This window comes from Poecilia mexicana, unplaced genomic scaffold (assembly GCF_051168715.1).
Source record: "Poecilia mexicana isolate PSO_F unplaced genomic scaffold, ASM5116871v1 scaffold_13, whole genome shotgun sequence".
Lineage (NCBI taxonomy): Eukaryota > Metazoa > Chordata > Actinopteri > Cyprinodontiformes > Poeciliidae > Poecilia > Poecilia mexicana.
Genome location: NW_028263382.1, coordinates 6,308,755 through 6,327,690, shown reverse-complemented (window position 1 = coordinate 6,327,690; position 18,936 = coordinate 6,308,755). Strand labels below are relative to the sequence as shown.

At 40.0% G+C, this 18,936-nt stretch overlaps 1 protein-coding gene across 1 annotated transcript; it reads right to left on the bottom strand.

Annotated features, from left to right (window-relative positions):
* Positions 1-936: 936 nt before the first annotated feature.
* Positions 937-17,325, bottom strand: LOC106914287 (sodium/potassium-transporting ATPase subunit beta-3-like). Its single transcript, XM_014980983.2, has 8 exons — positions 16,890-17,325; positions 9,577-9,705; positions 9,045-9,143; positions 7,374-7,561; positions 6,398-6,448; positions 6,200-6,286; positions 2,693-5,090; positions 937-1,970 (listed from the first exon to the last, which is right to left on the bottom strand). The coding sequence occupies exons 1-7, from the start codon at positions 17,203-17,205 to the stop codon at positions 4,923-4,925; spliced, it is 1,038 nt and encodes a 345-aa protein (XP_014836469.2). The 5' UTR covers positions 17,206-17,325; the 3' UTR covers positions 937-1,970; positions 2,693-4,922.
* Between the last annotated feature and the right edge of the window lie 1,611 nt (positions 17,326-18,936).

Genomic DNA, 18,936 nt, shown 5'->3' with positions numbered 1-18,936 from the left:
GGGGCCTTAAGAAAGATTTGATTTAGGGGCCCCTCTTCCTGTTAAGAACATCTCCACCAGTAACAGCGTTTCCATACAGATTTAATGTAATCTGGGAGAGGGGGCCAGGATTAACTGGCCACGCTTAAAAGCAATCATTGATAATAGTTAATTATTTGCTGAGATGAATTTGTGAACAGAGTTAAAAAACTAAGATTAAACTCAAAGAATCAGATTGTAGCTGTTGTAACAACAATCAAACTATGAAGGTGATTCTTTACAGTTTTGCACAGTAAACTTGCAAATTAAATCTTAAATTTAAATGTTCAGCAATTTAATATAACATTTAGACCTTAAGTTTGGTCGGTGTAAGGGATAATTGTCATTCATCTTCTCATTGGCACCAGCTGCATCAGAATAAAAGGAGGTGAACATAAAATGTAGAGGTTTCTGAAATTTTTGTAGAGAAGGCAAACTATCAGGACCTGCCCCTGCCTCTCTTTGACATTCACGAAAACTCATGTTTTTGATAGCTTTTAATCCTCAATCGAGTATGATGCTGATAGCTCAAAATACCTGGGAGGAGTTTGTTAAAGTTTGACATGTTTAAAAAGTCAAAAATGTCCAAAAATCACCAATGGACCAAAACGGCTGACTTCCTGTTGGGTTTAGAGCATACCTCCAACAGACTGTTTTGGTGCTTCGGGGAGAACTACCTACACAGTAATTTTCATCTTTCTGTGATTCACCATTTTGCCTATTTCACAGTAGGGGGAGCTGTAGAGCTGTTTGGCCACACCCATTTTGACAGTCGACAATTCTGAGTAAAGTTTGGTGCGTTTTCAAATATGTTTCACCCTCCAAAATGGCACTTGTTTTGTGTCAAGAAAAATAGTAAACATTTAAAAATAGGTCTTCACAGTGCTTTTCCTGCTCTGGCCAAATTATCACACAAACTTATCAGGCCAATGTGGGAGGTTTATTTACACATCTGCATTATACAAGTCACAATCAGAAAATTCATAGAAAACTCCAACATTTCATACAAAACGGGGCATTTTTCTTAAAGAGTGTCATGCAAAGTCTGTATGGAGTTCACACAGTCATCATATGACTTAGTACCCTGGACTCTTGGATCCTACGTGACTGTTTACAACAACTCAATCTTTCTAAATATGGCTAAGTTTGAGTTTTTTCCAGTACGTTGGCTGAAATGACGATTGATGAGATTAAATAACAGTGGATCACCCAAAGGTCATTGATTTCCCATGATCGAGAGTTCTGTTAGTATAGGATCGAAAAACCCTCTGTTGGCCTGTTTAAGTGTTTTACTTATATAGAGGGAAAAAATTATCCTATGGCCCCTCCTCCAAAGGCGACCGCCCTCAGACACTAATAGAACTCAGTCATGGCACAGAAAATGATCCAAAACAAAACATTGATAATAACAATGAGAGGACTGAGCAAAGATGAGATGGACATTGAAGTTAGAACAATAAAACGATTCTCAGCAGCATTATAGTGCAACGTCTCTGTCCTAGAGTTGCAGAAACAAGGTGGCATTTTGGGATTGAGTTGCTTTTTTCTTTTTTTTTTCACTATCGTGGTGGCTTCCCATTGTTCTGCTTCAAAGCGTTACAATACGATCTGTGTGTCTCTGTGAACTATGAAAGCTGTGCCGGAACCATAACTCAGGATCACTCTGGACTCTTCTTCTCCTGTGCAGGAGGTGAGAGGAGCTTCGGGGGATGAGAGCTGCTTCCTTCACCATCGACCGATGAGAGCTGCTCGCAGAACCATCACTCGGGACTCTTCTTCTCCTGTGCACGAGGTGAGAGGAGCTTCGGATTATGAGAGCTGCTTCCTTCACCATCGACCGATGAGAGCTGCTCGCAGAACCATCACTCGGGACTCTTCTTCTCCTGTGCAGGAGGTGAGAGGACCTTCGGGGGATGAGAGCTGCTTGCAGCACCATTGACCGATGACTCCTCCTTTTTCAACACAATCAGCAGAAAGCAGAAGAATTTGGTGTAAGTGTTGTTTAAATCTTTCATTTAAATCCCTGTACTTTTATTTTGTATTTTCTCTCTTTTAGCAACATTTGTATTTTACTTTCTGACACCTTATGGTGGAAGTTCAATAGTAGGTCAAGAATTTAACGACATTTTCACACCTGTAATTTATTTTGTACTGAATCAGTTAATGATTTTAACATTTAACTTTGTTTTGTTTCACCCAGAAAAACTTCTAGTCAACCATAACCTCTCTCTTCCAGTTTTAGAGCAGAGATCAAAACAAATTCCTTTAACCTCAGTGTTATCTCGCCTACAGTGATCTCATAATTAAAAAATCAAGATAAACAGGTCTATCCAGAGATCCCGCTAGCAGAAATGTTCTTAACTTTCGTATTCTCTGTCTCCTGGTTTAAGTTAATCCTCACAGAAATGTGAAAAGTCGTTTCACCAGATTCAGTTTGTGGTAACAGTGAAATGTGCATCATTGTATTTCATGTCTCTGAAGTTTTGATTTCCACGCTTTCTTCGTCAGTCAGTTCTCCAGCTTACGAAGATCTGAACTAAAGAGCAAATCAAAACATTGAGACTTAAAGCTGATCTGGATTCTGATTGGTCCAACAGTTGTTGTATCCAATCAGTTTTAGATCAATATATGAACCAAAGTGCTGAAGACTGAAAAAACAAGAAGTAACTCTCACCTGAATCAGTTCGTCTTTCTTCTTCGCCATCCCATCAAAATGGAGTTGAAACAATTGAAGTGTTTGTTTTTCTACCTGATCAGTGTCTCTGTGAGGCTCCACCCCTTTTTTATTCACAGGAATCTAGGAGAGTAAGTAGCCGTCCTGTCCAAATAAAACATCGCACAACACTGAAGCATGTTGAGACTCCTTAGTGATAAAGATAAAGAACGAGGGAGCACATTTTAGAAGATGTATAATTTATTTAGAGCAGAGTTGATTCATCATTTTATTCAGTTTATTTTTCATCATTAGTTCATTTTATGTTTTTTGTAGCGATTTCTCTGTTATTGTGAAGAAAACAAAAGATTTCACAGCACATTTAAACAGCAGTGATGCCATAACAGCTTTTCTCTAATTGTAACTCTGCTGATACGTTTCATGGTGTTTGATGGTCACACAAAAACTCATTACAATCACACGTAGTTCACATTTTAAAAACTGTACAGGCTGATAAACAGAACAAAAAAAAATACACTTGATGAATATGATCTCACAAATCTGAGAAATAAATAGATAAATAATAAAATCTGCTAAAATAATAACTGTATTAGGTTAAATCTTTCTTTTGCTAAATTTTCCACGGATGGGGGAAGGGCAGCGCAGTGGAAGTCACTTTTTAATTGGTCACTAAATACTTTTTGGTAGCTATTACTCATAAATATAGTGTCAGTATTAGTCTAAATGGGCCAATAGGATCCTGGAAGTGGGATATTTATTTCCCATCTGTGACCCAACAGCTGTCTGGAAATCTTTTGGATCAACAGTTTGGCTCTGTTGAACCAAACTGTTAGGTCTTTGTCTTCATGACTCATTTAATTCGCTAGTTTTCTGTTCCCATCTTCAGAAATCTGCACATGTAAACAAGTGACAACATCTGATGTTTCACTGTAACGTAAACTAAGTGTCAAACTGACCTAGTGTCAGGACTGATTCCCTTCTTCATGATCTGAGCTAAGCTGGCAGTAATTGGGGGCTCGTCCGGTATTTGAACCCTGGTCCGACAAGCAGATTCCTCCAGGCTGGCTAACCTACTGAAGTCATGCCAAAGTCTATTTTTTCCCCCTTTTTGTTAGGATTCTTGTTTATCTGCCTGCTGAAGTTGAAGTTGAGCTCATAAGTTTTCGTACCCTGGCAGAATTTCAAAATTTTTCCACAATTTTTGGGTAAATTCTCAACAAGAACAACTTTTCCTGTCACTCGTGGTTAATGGTTGGATGAAGCCTTTTATCACTTCTATTAACCCACTAATATGTTAATATGGGAGCAAGTTGCTTGTTTAGCACTTTACTGCTTTTGCTAACTTTGAAAATATTTAGCCCACTTGGCTTCCCCTAAATTCATTTTGCCAGATAAGGGTCAGATTTACACTATTTACACTGGGTTGTATTTCAAACAACTTAACTCCAAGAAAACCAGATTACAATCTGACACGTCCCTTAGCAATCAGCATTAGCATCAGCTGCAATAACTCAGGACTCGGTTCTTCCTGCAGCACCGGTTCTGCTGACCCGGTATCCTGAATCAAGGTGGCTTGCTTTCCAAACCTGTCTCTAAACCAAGCTTTTTATCCACCGGTTACAAACACACTTATTGTTATTTCTATGGATTAGTAATATTAATGTTCATTCTGAGATTTTAACTAAAGAAAGTTAAGAAGCGATACTTTCCTGCTGTAAGTATGAATTATCTGTTTGTTCTGCTGCAGAACCAGAACATCCCGGTCAGAATTATGGAAAATATTGCACTATTCTTTGATTTTTGACCATGTGACTTTTAATGAAAAGTGTTTGCTATCTCAGGCGGACTCTGCTGCGCTGCCCTGCGACTCACGATAGGAATCAGATTACTTTTTATTATCTCACTAACATAGAAAAGTCTAAAAACAACACACTGATGTGCTCTGGGCTCACATGCTTCCACATCAGACCTGATCTGCTCCCAGCGCCTCAACAGGATCCACCGCAGCTCTTCTTCTTTAAGCTGCGCAGAACAGAAACGGGTGAGCTATCTGTCAAACTGGGCTGAACCACGAGGATGCTGCGGAGGTTCTGGCAGTGTGTCGTTAAACCTCGGCGGTCCAGATTTGATTGTTGGATCCAGTTGATTCAGACTTGCAGGAGCAGATCAGGTCTGGGCTAAAAGTTTCCTGAATTTAAAATTAGTTTCGGTGTAAAATTGCACCAAGCGTTTACTGAAACACTTTGACCCGGAAAGTGACCCGACCCAGATACTTGTCCCGCTCGTCGCTGTTGCGCAGGTTGGATCCCTCCACTTTACATTCCACCGTCTGCTCCACGTTGTAGTCCTCCTTAGTTAGCAGCAGCTTGACGGCCACCAGCGGCTGGACGTAATCTGGCTGCAGACACAAGCAGAGTCAGAGGTAAACGTTCTGGTTCGGATCACACCGACCTGGCAGCAATCTGGCATGTGAGGAGAGAATCAGCTAAACACATACGACACATTTTATCGAGTTCATTTTGGTTTAAGGTGCAAAAAGCTGTCTAATAAAACATCTCTAGCTTTTTCTCTCTGTTTCTGATGATGTCGGGTTGATAACCAGCAGCTTTTTCTGGGTAAATATTTTAATTTATGTCCAAAAGTTTCTGTAAAGCTTCAAAGTGTTTTATCTCCTGAAGAACAATCAAAACTTTCTTTCAAGTTGAAGTATAGCCTGTTAATCCCTTTTCTTTCTAACTTCTGGATGGCTCTCTGCTGATGTAAACTTTTTCTTCACAGTAGCAGCGCTAGGGGGCGCTGTAGCTCTCCCTGGAAAAGTCATAGCACCCCCAAGAAAATATCGCATCATTATTTTCTTATTTTTACCTAAGATAATATTCCTTAATATGTGGTTGTTGTGATATTGTAATTAAAAAAAGCAATGATTATATATTGGTCTCATCTTACAAATGGAAACAAACTTTTATGCCTATTTTCACTTCCAGCAAACAAGTGAAAGGAGCATGTAATGCAAAAATGGATTGTTTTCTACGACCCAAATCCATCTAGTCCAACATCAGTGTCTCACCTCACAAGTAGCTTTCTGGAAGAAACACACCCTACAACTTTAACCTTCTGAGTAGATCTGAAGATATTTCCAACGTCATATTGAACTTTTTTGATCAAAAATGGATCTGCACTCCTATTCATGTACACATGAAGGTAAGTAACTTAATACTTTTACCAAAATAGTGTACTATATAGTGCACATCATTTCATTAAACTATAACAACATAATAAAATAGCTTCACTGTCTCAGACAAGCTTTCATAGTTGGCAGTGGCGACATCATGTGGCCACTAAGGGTATTGCAAGAAAGACTTTGGAACTCAATGAGATTTTTTTTCTGAAAAGTTTCAGAAAAATGGTGCAAAATAAATAATCTAGAGTCATGAAGTCATGAATTTATTTTTCTATTAGTGTTTTCAGTTCCTCTGTGCATGTGAGAAGCAAACAGCCTTTACTCACGTGAGCGATCTTGCCGTAATACGGGAAAAACATCTTATCCAGACGACCTTCAGGCGGGAAGTAAATCATCTGCAGCGGGGTGTTTCTCTGCAGAAAACACAGACTGGTTCCGTTTCTGTGCTCATTCACAGCAGATACTAAACATCTACACACACAAAACTTCACAGGTGCATGATGGGATTGATGTTAGGCCATTACCTTGGCGGTACAGTTGATGTACGGATCTCCTTCGGGTTTCAGTCCAATGACCTGCAGACACAAATGGAGTTATTGCTTTTTGATTTATTAGAAATCTCACACTCTAACAGCTAAAGCTCCATGATAACTAAATAATGACGAATTTCTTCTAATTTTGTTTTCAGGTTATCAAAAAAAACTACAATTTATGTCTTTACTGGAGTTCAGTCTGCAAGAACAATCCATTTATCCCACAAGAAAAAAATAACGATAAAGCATATGATGGAGTATGGCTCAGAAAAAAAGTTACTAAATTTAATTAAGAGAATAAATTCATATCAATACACAAATGAAGTCACAACACAAGAATAAAGTTGAAATAATAAGAAAATAAAATCGCAATAATAAAGTCACAATAAAACAGTAATAGTCAAATGAGAATAAAGTCAAAATAAGTTGCAAAAAGTCATAATAATGCAAGGATAAAATCACAATAATATGACAATAAAATCATAATATTAGGAAAATAAAGTCGCAATAATATGCAAATAAATCCATTATTACCATATTAAAGATGTAATGACACAAGAAGAAAGATGTAATAATGCAAAAATAAAGTCACAATGTTACAAGAATAAAGTCATTATAATACCACAATAAAGTTGTTTTAATATTAAAATAAAGTCATAATATGTCTTAATTCTCTTATTTTGACTTTATTCTTTAACATTATAACTTCATCCTATTAAAACTTTACTCCCATAGTTATATTTTTCTTAGCCTGATTCTAATACTGAGTAGTACAAACAACCACAGCGCCCTCTGGTGAGAAAAGATGGTATGGACTTTGTTTTTATCTGATTCAGCAATAAAAGCTGATTTTTGTGTTAAAATCTGAGAGCTTTGAAATGGTCTGAGTGAATTAAACTCCTCCCAGACACACACAACACGTCCAACCATTTAAAGTACCCTGAGTTAATGCTGGTTCTGTACTGACCCGGTTCAGCTTGATGATGACGCAGGGCTGCCCCTCAGCGTAGCCAAAGCTGGCGTCCGGCAAACCGGAGCACTGGCGCAGATTGCTGCGTTTGAACTGGCAGACCTTCTTCTTGGGCTGGTCGTCCTGGTCCGTGTATTCGCCCACCAGACACAAGTCGTTCCCCTCCTGGATGCTGTCGTTGTACTCTGCAAACAGGAAATGGGCTTTTGTTGTGAAAGCATCAGCACTAATAGAAAACGACATCCTGGGGAGCCAAACTCATTTTCATCAAGATCATGAATATTGTCAGCTGGTGATATTCACTTTTGGTTCCATATCGATCATATGAGAGGCCCCATGGGCCAAAACTTACAAACTCTCTTAGATTCATGCAACGGAAGTTACCGTAAAATATCAGTTTCTGATTGGACCCCAGGCAGGCTTTTCAAAATAAAAGCGTATCTCTGGTTTATGTTTGATTCCTGTTTCTCTACTGCAGCTTTAAAAATGTAAAACTTTGTGTTAATTGATTTGCTAAAGGAAATCATGTATCTGAAAATAAAGTAAAACATATTATGTGGGCAAAAAATTCTGTAAACCACATATGTGCTACCTCAATCAAAATTGCTGACATTTGACATGCAAAAAGTCTTTCAGATTACATCAACAATACCTTACCAGGTACTTCTCTCACTTCAGGGTGACACAGGGACACCTATAAGACCAATTTTAACTGAGGTTGCACATATGTGCTTTACAGGATTTGTTTGTCCACACTATATATATAATTCAGATACATAATGTCGTTAACACAAAGCCGCCGGAGAGAAACTTGACGTGTGAATCAAACATAAACCGGAGGTGTGCTTTTATTTTGAAAAGAGCGCCATAACTTGTGCTGTCGCGCACATTAAAATCGAGTGCAGGCTGGCATTACTGCCATTTCCAAAGAGGCGGCTATCCCACTGATAGATGGGGTTTCCGATGGCTGTCGGCTTCTAAACACTTCTGGTAATGCTGACAGTGCTGTGGGAGCGCTAAGATGCCATTTAAAATATTAGTTGCCTCTGTGAGTCGCTGCCGCTCAGCTATTTTTCTGTCCGTGAAAACCCGCCTACTCCTGCCTGGGGTCCAATCAGAAACTGAAATTTTAAGTTAACTTCCATTGCAATCAAACTCTGAAAGAGAGTTTGATAGTAAATGTGAGAGAGCGCCTTCGAGGCGCAGCTCCTCCCCCACTCAGATCCTTCAGACTATCCAGGAGCCATTAGCAAACACCTGGTGGAGCTGCTGAGCTCATTATAGGAGCTGCTGCTCAGAGCAACGCTGGTAAAAACAGATTAGTAGAGGAGCCATGTTGGGATGACTTCCTGCAGGCAGAGCTTCAGAAAGAGGGGGAGTTTTTAAAGAGACAGGCCCAATTTCAAGGCGTTAAATTAGGAAGTAAAATGTCTTTGAGTCATAAAGGTAACATTGTTACCTGATTATGGTATAAAATGGTACAATGTGCCTGGAAAACACATAATACTGCCCCTTTAGGCACACAATTGTTATCTTGAAGGTTCTCTTTGTGTCTCCCTTCTGGAGGCTGGAGGGCCACAAAAAAAGCTCTGGCGGGTCGGATTTGGCCCCCGTGCCTTGAGTTGGACACATGTGCTCTAAAACATGGAGTATCTGGGTTTGACTCACGCTGCAGAAGGTCGTGCAGCTGCTGGACGTACGGGTTGTAATTAGTTGGATCCGAGCGGTTGTAGGAAATCTCAACAGCATGAGGACGAACAACCAGACCTGAAACGAAGCAACGCATGAAGTCATGAGGCAGAGAGAACACAGCTGCAGCATCCTGCAGCAGCTAGCAGCATCATGCTGCATCCTGCAGCAGCTAGCAGCATCATGCTGCATCCTGCAGCAGCTAGCAGCATCATGCTGCATCCTGCAGCAGCTAGCAGCATCATGCTGCATCCTGCAGCAGCTAGCAGCATCATGCTGCATCCTGCAGCAGCTAGCAGCATCACGCTGCATCCTGCAACGTTATGCAGCATCCTGCAGCATCCTGCAGCGTTATGCAGCATCATGCAGCATTATGCAGCATTATGCATCATGCAGCGTTATGCAGCATCCTGCAACGTTATGCAGCATCCTGCAACGTTATGCAGCATCCTGCAGCATCCTGCAGCGTTATGCAGCATCATGCAGCAGCTGGCAGTGGCGGTGGGGTCACCTGGAGAGGCCAGGCGGTCCTGGTGCCGGGGAACGGCGTCATCCAGCGTCTGCAGCATCACCCATATGGTGAGGATGAACATTCCCGTCAGGACGCCATAAAAGATGAGGTAGAAGAGGAAAATGAGACCTAAAGGAAAAAAATCAAACATTTCTTTGTTTATATCTGCAGAAACAAACAGGAAGTGAAAGTGTTGGCTAAGTGACTGCAGTTGGCTTAAACCAGAGGTGTCCAAAGTGTGGCTTGGGGACCGTGTGCAGTCCTCTGGATGAATTTGTGTGGCCCCCAACCACAGTTCTACAGGCAAATATAACCTGAAAGCAACAGCAATTAATGCAGATGGACATTTTTTTTTATTTCTTTTAAATTTTATAGACAAATAGTCTTTTTAAAATTTCAAAATAATTTTGGTACAACACGTTTCTTTTGCATTTGTTGTCATTTTGTAGCCCCAATTTCATTGCTCCTGTGTACTCTGTACAGGACAGTACAATGACAATAAAGACTTTATTTATTTTACTTAGTATTAAAGGAGCACAAGCATCCAGTTGATTGCGAAAAGAATCAACTCCTCGAAAAAATCGCTCCCAAAGTTTAGTTCTCCTCTTTCATGTTGTGATGCTGAACAGGATAAATGAAATATTTTTTATCATTCCTTTATCTCATTCTTCATTTAACACAGTTTGCCTCAAATCATCACAAACCCAATGAGGTTATTCCACACCACCAATGCCTGTTTATGCATATTTAACACATTCCAAAAATCCTTTTTTGTTTTTGCTCCCATCTAGTGGCTAGAATTATGTCTAAATTAATTCATTTGGTAACTAAGTCTACACACACAGCAAATTTTAATGCTCAATTTATATTTTTTGCTGATATCCGATTTTATTCGTATTACTAATTAAATGCAGTAGCAATTGGACTTCTGTATTACGACAACAAAGTGACCCGCATGCGCAGAAGAAGGACATAGACGTCACACAGCAGACTTCTGTTTACGGCAGTAACAAAGGACGTCGCCTTCTATGGATGGATTTTAAATTTATTTACCAATGCAAGCTGAGATCATCACCAGATCATAACAAGACGAAGGAAGCAGATAAAAAGAAAGTCCATCAAACAGCAACGGTCTTCAGTGAAGCACTGACTGCAGCTTCTGACCCGGTTCTGTCTGGCAATGGAGTCGGACCAGGAGGTTGGTATGTGATGCGTTCACTGACTCAGACTTCTTTCATCACTTCATTAAATCATTTCCAGACATTGTTTATGTGCAGATTTACCGTCTGTCTTCTTCTGCTGCAGAATTATGACGCATGTTTCACGTCAATGATGTAAAAGTCGGATAAAATGCGACACGACGGTTCAGACTGCAGACATTTGAAAACGATCGGCTACGAACCCGATTTAATAACATAAATGGAAATGGTACAAATTATTTCTTTTTCAGACTACAATGGAAAAAAAATCACATATAGGTAGCAATAGCTTTGTTATTAATGTAATTTTAAGGCTGCACTCCCACCAGCACTGTTTCGTCCGCTTTAATCCAAGTCCAGTCCGTCTGCCTGGAAAGTCCGGTTCGTTTGGTGAGGTGTGGATGCTAATCGAACTCGGGCAAAAGCAGGAAGTGGACTACAGCTCAGGGCATTCTGGGTAAATACAATCAAAACAAACGTGCTAGCCAAGCGCTGGCTCTTGATCTTTAGCTAAAAACAAAAGAGAAATCCTCCAACCGCTAAAATCTGATGCAACTCCTTTTTTGTTTCCCTTTCATGAAGAAGAGAGTTGATGTCAAATACTTGAAAATAAAAAGTAAATTAACTGAATGTTTTTATATAATGTTAAATGTGTTCAGCTATGAGTTGACGTAGTAAGTTTCAGTGTCTCGTTGCAGCCCAGATATCCGCTAAAAGCAACATTTAACTCTGGTTTATTCAGAATCGATTTGATTTGTGGGCACATTTAACTGCTGACACATTAGTAAAATATCTCAGCATTAATGTCTGTTTGAATAATGCATGAAGGAGCACATATCAGCTTAACAATACATCTTCAGGGAGCAGTTATGCAGTAAATGTTCAGACAACTCTGACTGAGCCTTCAGATGTGGTGTCAGTTGGTTTGATTTGAGTAAACTGGGCTGTCAAACAAACAGAGGCAGCAGATGAAGCAAAAATAATCTGAGTCCAATTTTAAACATTTCTACAGAAGCAGACAGTCCAGAAATCTGGTGGTATCCAGCAGAGAGCAGATAAGGATAAGGACCAAACACTGAAGTCTGATGGAACAAACTGATAACGATAGCAGAAGGATTTCTGTTGGCTTAAAACCAGAAAAAGTAGAAATTTATTTCAGGTGAGCTGATAGCAGGAACAGGTTCAAACTCCATCCAGGTGAGAGTTAGAACTGTGGAGTTAGTCAGATTTATCAATCATTTTCAAGTTTGGCTCTAAATGATCACATCAAACGAGCCTAGCCTAAAGGTTTGGTCTTCAAAATGATTGAACACCAATCAATTATTGGTCTTAAACAGGCTGATCATGTTAGAAAACCTTCCAATGTGGCTGAACCAGAACAGATGGGGCCCAAACTCAAAAGACCTCTTGTTAAAGGCCAGTTAGTCAGATATTAATCAGTTTTACGTTTATTTTTCTCTAAACCTATAAGGAGGCACATATTTCTTTTTTCTCACCAGTTTTCTTAATATTTTGGTTTATTAGTAAGAAGTAGGGCTGCACAGTGGTGCAGTTGGTAGAACTGTTGCCTTGCAGCAAGAAGGTTCTGGGTTCAATTCCCGGCCCGGGGTCTTTCTGCATGGAGTCTGCATGTTCTCCCTGTGCATGGTGGGTTCTCTCCGGGTACTCCGGCTTCCTCTAAATTCTCCCTAGGTGTGTGCATGGTGTTTGTCCTGTATGTCTCTGTGTTGCCCTGTGACAGACTGGCGCCCTGTCCAGGGTAGGGCTGTTGTAAACGAATATTTTAGTAATCGAGTAATCTATCGATTATTCTTACGATTAATCGAGTAATCGGATAAAAAAAATATAAAATGAAATATTGGTAAATCTGGCATAATACCGGTGTTACTATCAGATATCAATATCAGTCCAATTTTTCATATTTGAGCATCCCTAACAGTTGCTTTTTTGTAGTTTAGAAAACTAACCTGTAACAATAATAGCTCACTTTCTAAGTTAACCAGAAGAAAAGTTATAGAAAAATCTGAAATTATATTGAATTTAATAACAAAGAGGCAGGCTCACAAATATGCTTATAAAAAATGTCTACAATCCAGCTTTTAGTTTATGTATTCATCTTCAGTGAGTTTAATAGATTAATTAAACTCACCTTGCCACCTAACCTGTCACGCTTTGGGTTTGAAAATACGGGAAATGTCGCCTGGACTGGGAGGAGAGGGCGAATGAACGAACATGGGGTGGAGGGGAGGAAATAGACCAGCGGACTGACGAACCGTTAGACCGGGGGACGAACACGGGGGAAGCAATACGGGATATTTACGACACCTTCACTGGTCACACTCAGAAACTCATCTACCAGCCATGTACGATGCGCTCCGCCACCCGTTTCTTCAGACCGGGATATGAAATTTATTGTGCGGTTCGTCGGTAAAGCTACATTTACACGGTAAGCATCAGCTACTCAGCCGCCCGCCCTGTTCAGGCTATCCGCTCACCTCAGCGCTCTTCCCGCCGTTCGCTTTCAACCAGCAGCCCCGGAGGAGAAATCCTGCCGTACTCCAGGCATTCCCCAGTCATTTTAAGGATGCTTATTGGTTCCCCAAAAACGATAAAAAGTCGGGCATTATCATCAATCAATAAAATCCCCACGGGCCAATCTTGAAGATTGGACTTTATGCCGCTGAGACTTAGCTTTTGTCAACAACTCAGAGGCGGAAGTGAGAGCTCCGCGCAACGCAAATGAAGTCCCGGTCGGAACACGGTGCGCTAACTAATAAAACATAAATTAACGAAGCTTCGAGGCAGGTAAATTTTCCTCGAGGAATTTTAGTAATCGAGGTACTCGAATCATTCGAGGAATCGTTTCAGCCCTAGTCCAGGGTGACCCCGCCTCTCGCCCGGAACATTAGCTGGAGAGGCACCAGCAACCCCCCCAACCCCACAAAGGGACAAGGTGCAAGAAAATGGATGGATAGTAAGAAGTTCAGGACCTTGGAAAGACATGTAGCGCCCATATCTACACCAGCCACCAGGGGGCAGAACTGGTTCTTGGATATTTAAAGTACTGTACGTCTCAGCCTTGTTAGAGCCTAGTAACGACTCCTGACAGGTCAAACTAGAATCTTCTGAGTCGGCTGATCTTCATTTTCTGTCCAAACTCTGGTCACTGCCTGATAACGTTGCCTTAAAGCTGCAGCATCTAATTTTTATATTTAAAAAAATTATTTTCTTATGTTTTTATTAAAACTCGCCATGTCGTGACAGTTAGCTGAGACAGATAAAATGTGAAAAAAATGAGCTTCTCTGCCTTCCCCCACTGCTAACTAGAAACAACCAATCAGATCCAGGAGGCGGGACTTAGTGCTGTCAATCATGCCCCCACACCTAGACTGGCAACCGATGACAACAGAAAAACTATTTTCCTGTAATGTTAAGTTATTTCTCCATTAGCACATTTAGCAGCAGTACATATGGATGATTGACAGCACTAAGCCCCTCCTCCTGGCTCTGATTGGTTGATTTTGGTTGGTAGCTGTGCTTTTCTTCAGTAGTAGCTTAAAGAGGAGATCAATCTTCTTAGATTATATTTCTCATAATTTATTAAAACATGGGAGAGTTTTAACAAATATGTAAAAAACATTTTATTTATTAAAGTTACTGCAGCTTTAAGGACAAGGCAATAGCGTCCAACTCTTCATGCGCCGATCCAATGTTTTCCAGACATTCAGGTTCTGACTCTACAGTCCCTCTTCAGACCAACCGGACTCATAAGATCCAGTTTTCAGGCGAGAATATCAACCAAAAACGGGCTAGAACAACATCAACCTTTCACTTTTTCATTATTTTCTTCTAAGCCCTTAAAATGCTTTTTTTGCAAAAGATTTTAGTTTGTATTTTCTCCCAGAGTGGCTGCACTTTACTTTGTCTCACTTCTTGTTTCTCTCATGACCTTCCTGTCAGATACGCAGTCGCAGGAATCCGCTAGCAGTCTGTGAAGTTCTTTTGACGTTAAACTCGTTCTAATGGCTGCGTTCATCATTTGAATTAATTTTCCGTCAGATTTTGACCTTTACTCACTGCTGCCCCCTGGCGGCCGTTCTTACCATGTCAGCCAAACAGTTTCAGCTACTGAACTTTGTGTGACCCGCATAAATGTTCCGGATGATCGTTCATCTTTATAAAAATAAATTATTTTTAGGAACAAAAACTGCATAAAGAGCGTATTTGTGTTATTGTAATTTAATTCCATTAATGGAGGACGGTAACAGGAAGTAGCTGCAACAAAATGAAACTCACCGCATGAAAATGATTCCACTTTTTTATTTCCTCTGGCAAAACGTTACACTTTTAATTGAAACAAAAAAGTTAGTAAATTAAAGCTTTAGGTTTGTGAATTCATTCATTAAATTGTAAAATTATTTTTGGTAAAACGGTTATGACGAAAGAAAACAGAGAAAAATACTGAAAAGCTTTTATTTTAGTTTATTTTGATCAACGTTTAAACATTTAGGTCAGAAGATGGTGAAATTCAGAGCCGAACTGGTTTTACGGGAGTCTGATCTGGTTTAATAAACTGGACGGGTTTCATATTCTGGACCCATCTAATGAGCTGAACTGGTACTAATCTGGACTGGTCCATTAATCTGGACTGGTTTGTTAATCTGGACTGGTTTATTAATATGGTCTGGTTTATTAATCTGGACTGGTCCATTAATCTGGACTGGTCCATTAATCTGGACTGGTCCATTAATCTGGACTGGTTTGTTAATCTGGACTGGTTTATTAATATGGTCTGGTTTATTAATCTGGACTGGTCCATTAATCTGGACTGGTCCATTAATCCGGACTGGTTTATTAATCTGGTCTGGTTTATTAATCTGGACTGGTCCATTAATCTGGACTGGTTTGTTAATCTGGACTGGTTTATTAATATGGTCTGGTTTATTAATCTGGACTGGTCCATTAATCTGGACTGGTCCATTAATCTGGACTGGTTTATTAATCTGGTCTGGTTTATTAATCTGGACTGGTCCATTAATCTGGACTGGTTTGTTAATCTGGACTGGTTTGTTAATCTGGACTGGTTTATTAATCTGGTCTGGTTTGTTAATCTGGACTGGTCCATTAATCTGGACTGGTTTATTAATCTGGACTGGTTTGTTAATCTGGACTGGTTTATTAATCTGGTCTGGTTTGTTAATCTGGACTGGTCCATTAATCTGGACTGGTTTATTAATCTGGTCTGGTTTGTTAATCTGGACTGGTCCATTAATCTGGACTGGTCCATTAATCTGGACTGGTTTGTTAATCTGGACTGGTCCATTAATCTGGACTGGTTTATTAATCTGGACTGGTTTATTAATCTGGACTGGTTTGTTAATCTGGACTGGTTTATTATTAATTTGGACTGGTCCATTAATCTGGACTGGTTTATTATTAATTTGGACTGGTCCATTAATCTGGACTGGTTTATTAATCTGGACTGGTTTGTTAATCTGGACTGGTTTCTTAATCTGGACTGGTTTGTTAATCTGGACTGGTTTATTATTCTGGACTGGTTTGTTAATCTGGACTGGTTTATTAATCTGGACTGGTTTATTATTAATCTGGACTGGTTTATTAATCTGGACTGGTTTATTATTAATCTGGACTGGTTTATTTTTAATCTGGACTGGTTTATTAATCTGGACTGGTTTGTTAATCTGGACTGGTTTATTATTAATCTGGACTGGTCCATTAATCTGGACTGGTTTGCTAATCTGGACTGGTTTGTTAATCTGGACTGGTTTATTAATCTGGACTGGTTTGTTAATCTGGACTGGTTTATTATTAATCTGGACTGGTCCATTAATCTGGACTGGTCCATTAATCTGGACTGGTTTGTTAATCTGGACTGGTTTATTAATCTGGACTGGTCCATTAAACCTGCACCATGAATATAATCTGCACATATTTGACATCATTAAACATTAACTCATTATTGTCCGGATATTGGCTGAGTTCGGTTCGGGCCGCAGCAGCAGAACCTTTGATAAATGAATATACCATGCCGAGCTTCGGTTCGGTTGAATCGATCAGAACCGAGCCTGGTGCGCGGCCCAGGCCGCCTCTTACCCCAGCTGCTGGCGGTTCGGCCCAGGAACTCTCCGGTCCGAGGGTTGTAGATGAAATCCTTCCATGATTCCTTCTTCTCCTCCTTCTTCTCCTTTTTCTGCTCCTTCTTCTTCTTGTCCTTCTCTTCCTCCTCTTTCTTCTTCTCCTCCTTTTTCTCCTCCGTTTTCTCCTCCTTCTCTTCCACCTTCACCTCCTCCTTCGCCGCATCCTTCTCTTCCCCCAGCGCCTCTTTCTCCTCCGGTTTCTGCTCCGCGTTCGTCTCTTTCGGCGGCTCCTGGTTCGGTTCTTGGTTCTGGACTTCTGGGGCGGACGACATGCTGGTGCGGCGCCGGGCTGATCCGAACCGGGCTAATTAATCTGCGCTTGCAGCGATCCGTTGGGTCTGTCAGCGATGCTCGCTCTGGAGCCCAGCACACACACACACACACACGCACACACACACACACACACACACACACACACACACACACACACTCGCGCGCACGTAAGAGAATGCGCGCTGACTCACCCACACACGGCAGCGCACGGACTGCTGCAGAACGCGGCGCATGCGCATTACGGAGTCCTGAGATGGAGTCAGGGAGAAGCTGAGAGGAGAAGGTTTGATTAATTAACTAAATTAATTACTTAGTTAATTTATTAATTAAACAGCAATTAAATCACGTGACCTTTTATGTGAGGAGGCATTTTTACAGTCTGGTCCTCAGGATTACTCACACTTCTCATCTATAATATTATATTATATTATATTTTATAATATTATATTATATTTTATAATATAATAGCTTTGTTTCAAGTGTGTGACTAAATGATGCAAAATCACATTAAACTGTATCTGAAGTTATATAATCACACCAGAGGTGACAGTCACGTGACTACAGGAAGTCAAACTCATTGGGTCAAATCGGAGTGATGTCACTCTGATGTCACACTCACCAAAAGGTATGAAGTCACGTGACCAGCAGTGGTAAATGGCAGCAGAGAAGCAGAAGGAGGAGATGTGAAGGAGTCCATCCTCAGCTGATCCATCGTGGTACCGTTAGAACCGACCCGACCAGAACCTCAGTTCACCTGTCCTTAATGAACCCGATCAGAACCATCTGACCGGTTCTGTGTTCAGGATGAACATTTTTCACACACAGAGTCTGTTATGGAGTCTTATTTATTTTCTTTAGTAGCAAAAATCTGAGAGTTTGACTTAAACCCAAACAAGTCCAGTTAAAGTCCAACACCGAGCCTTGAATGAGCGACTCGTGATCACATTAAACCCAAAAGCAAAGAAAATTATCAATTATTATATAAAATAAATCAACTAATCAGATTCAGGACAGTCAAAGTTCGTTTTGGGCAACAGAGCGTAAACTATTGCTAATCTGCTAATGCGCTAGTGGCAGAGCTAATTTTTTGTTTAGCACTTTAGCATTTTAGCTATCTTTGGAAACATTTAACGTCTTTAGCTTTAATTCTCCAGATAAATTTTAGTTCTAATTTGTCTGTTTTTTAAATTTCAGTTGAATAAAATTGGACATTTATGTTGATCGACTTTATGAATCCCTCAAGTAATTAGATGTTTATGTTCATGCTCTTATTTTGAAGTCTGTGTACACAGCAGTTTCATTTCCTCTCTTTATGTATTCTTTAATATTCTTCATAGTTTTAAAAAGCAGCTGAAGACACATTCATTCAGATTGGCTTTTAATTAGTTTTATCTTGTTTTATGTCACATATTCTGTTTTATCTCTCCTTCAGTTTATCTTCTGTGTTTTTATATCTTATTTTGTAAAACACTTTGTGGTTTCTGAACTGTGAAAGGTTCTACATAAATAAAGTTACTTTTTAAATAAAGCTTATTGAACAAGTGGAAAATATACAAAAAAACAAAAAATGAGGTTTACAGAAAAATATACTTAAATAAACAAACAACCAGAGATGCTGATTAAACAGATACATGCAAAAATTCATACATATAAATTGTTTTGAGAGCTTTTTTGTTGGTGTTCCTCATGCTCTCCACCCGTGACACGGTGCAGCAAATTACATTTACTCT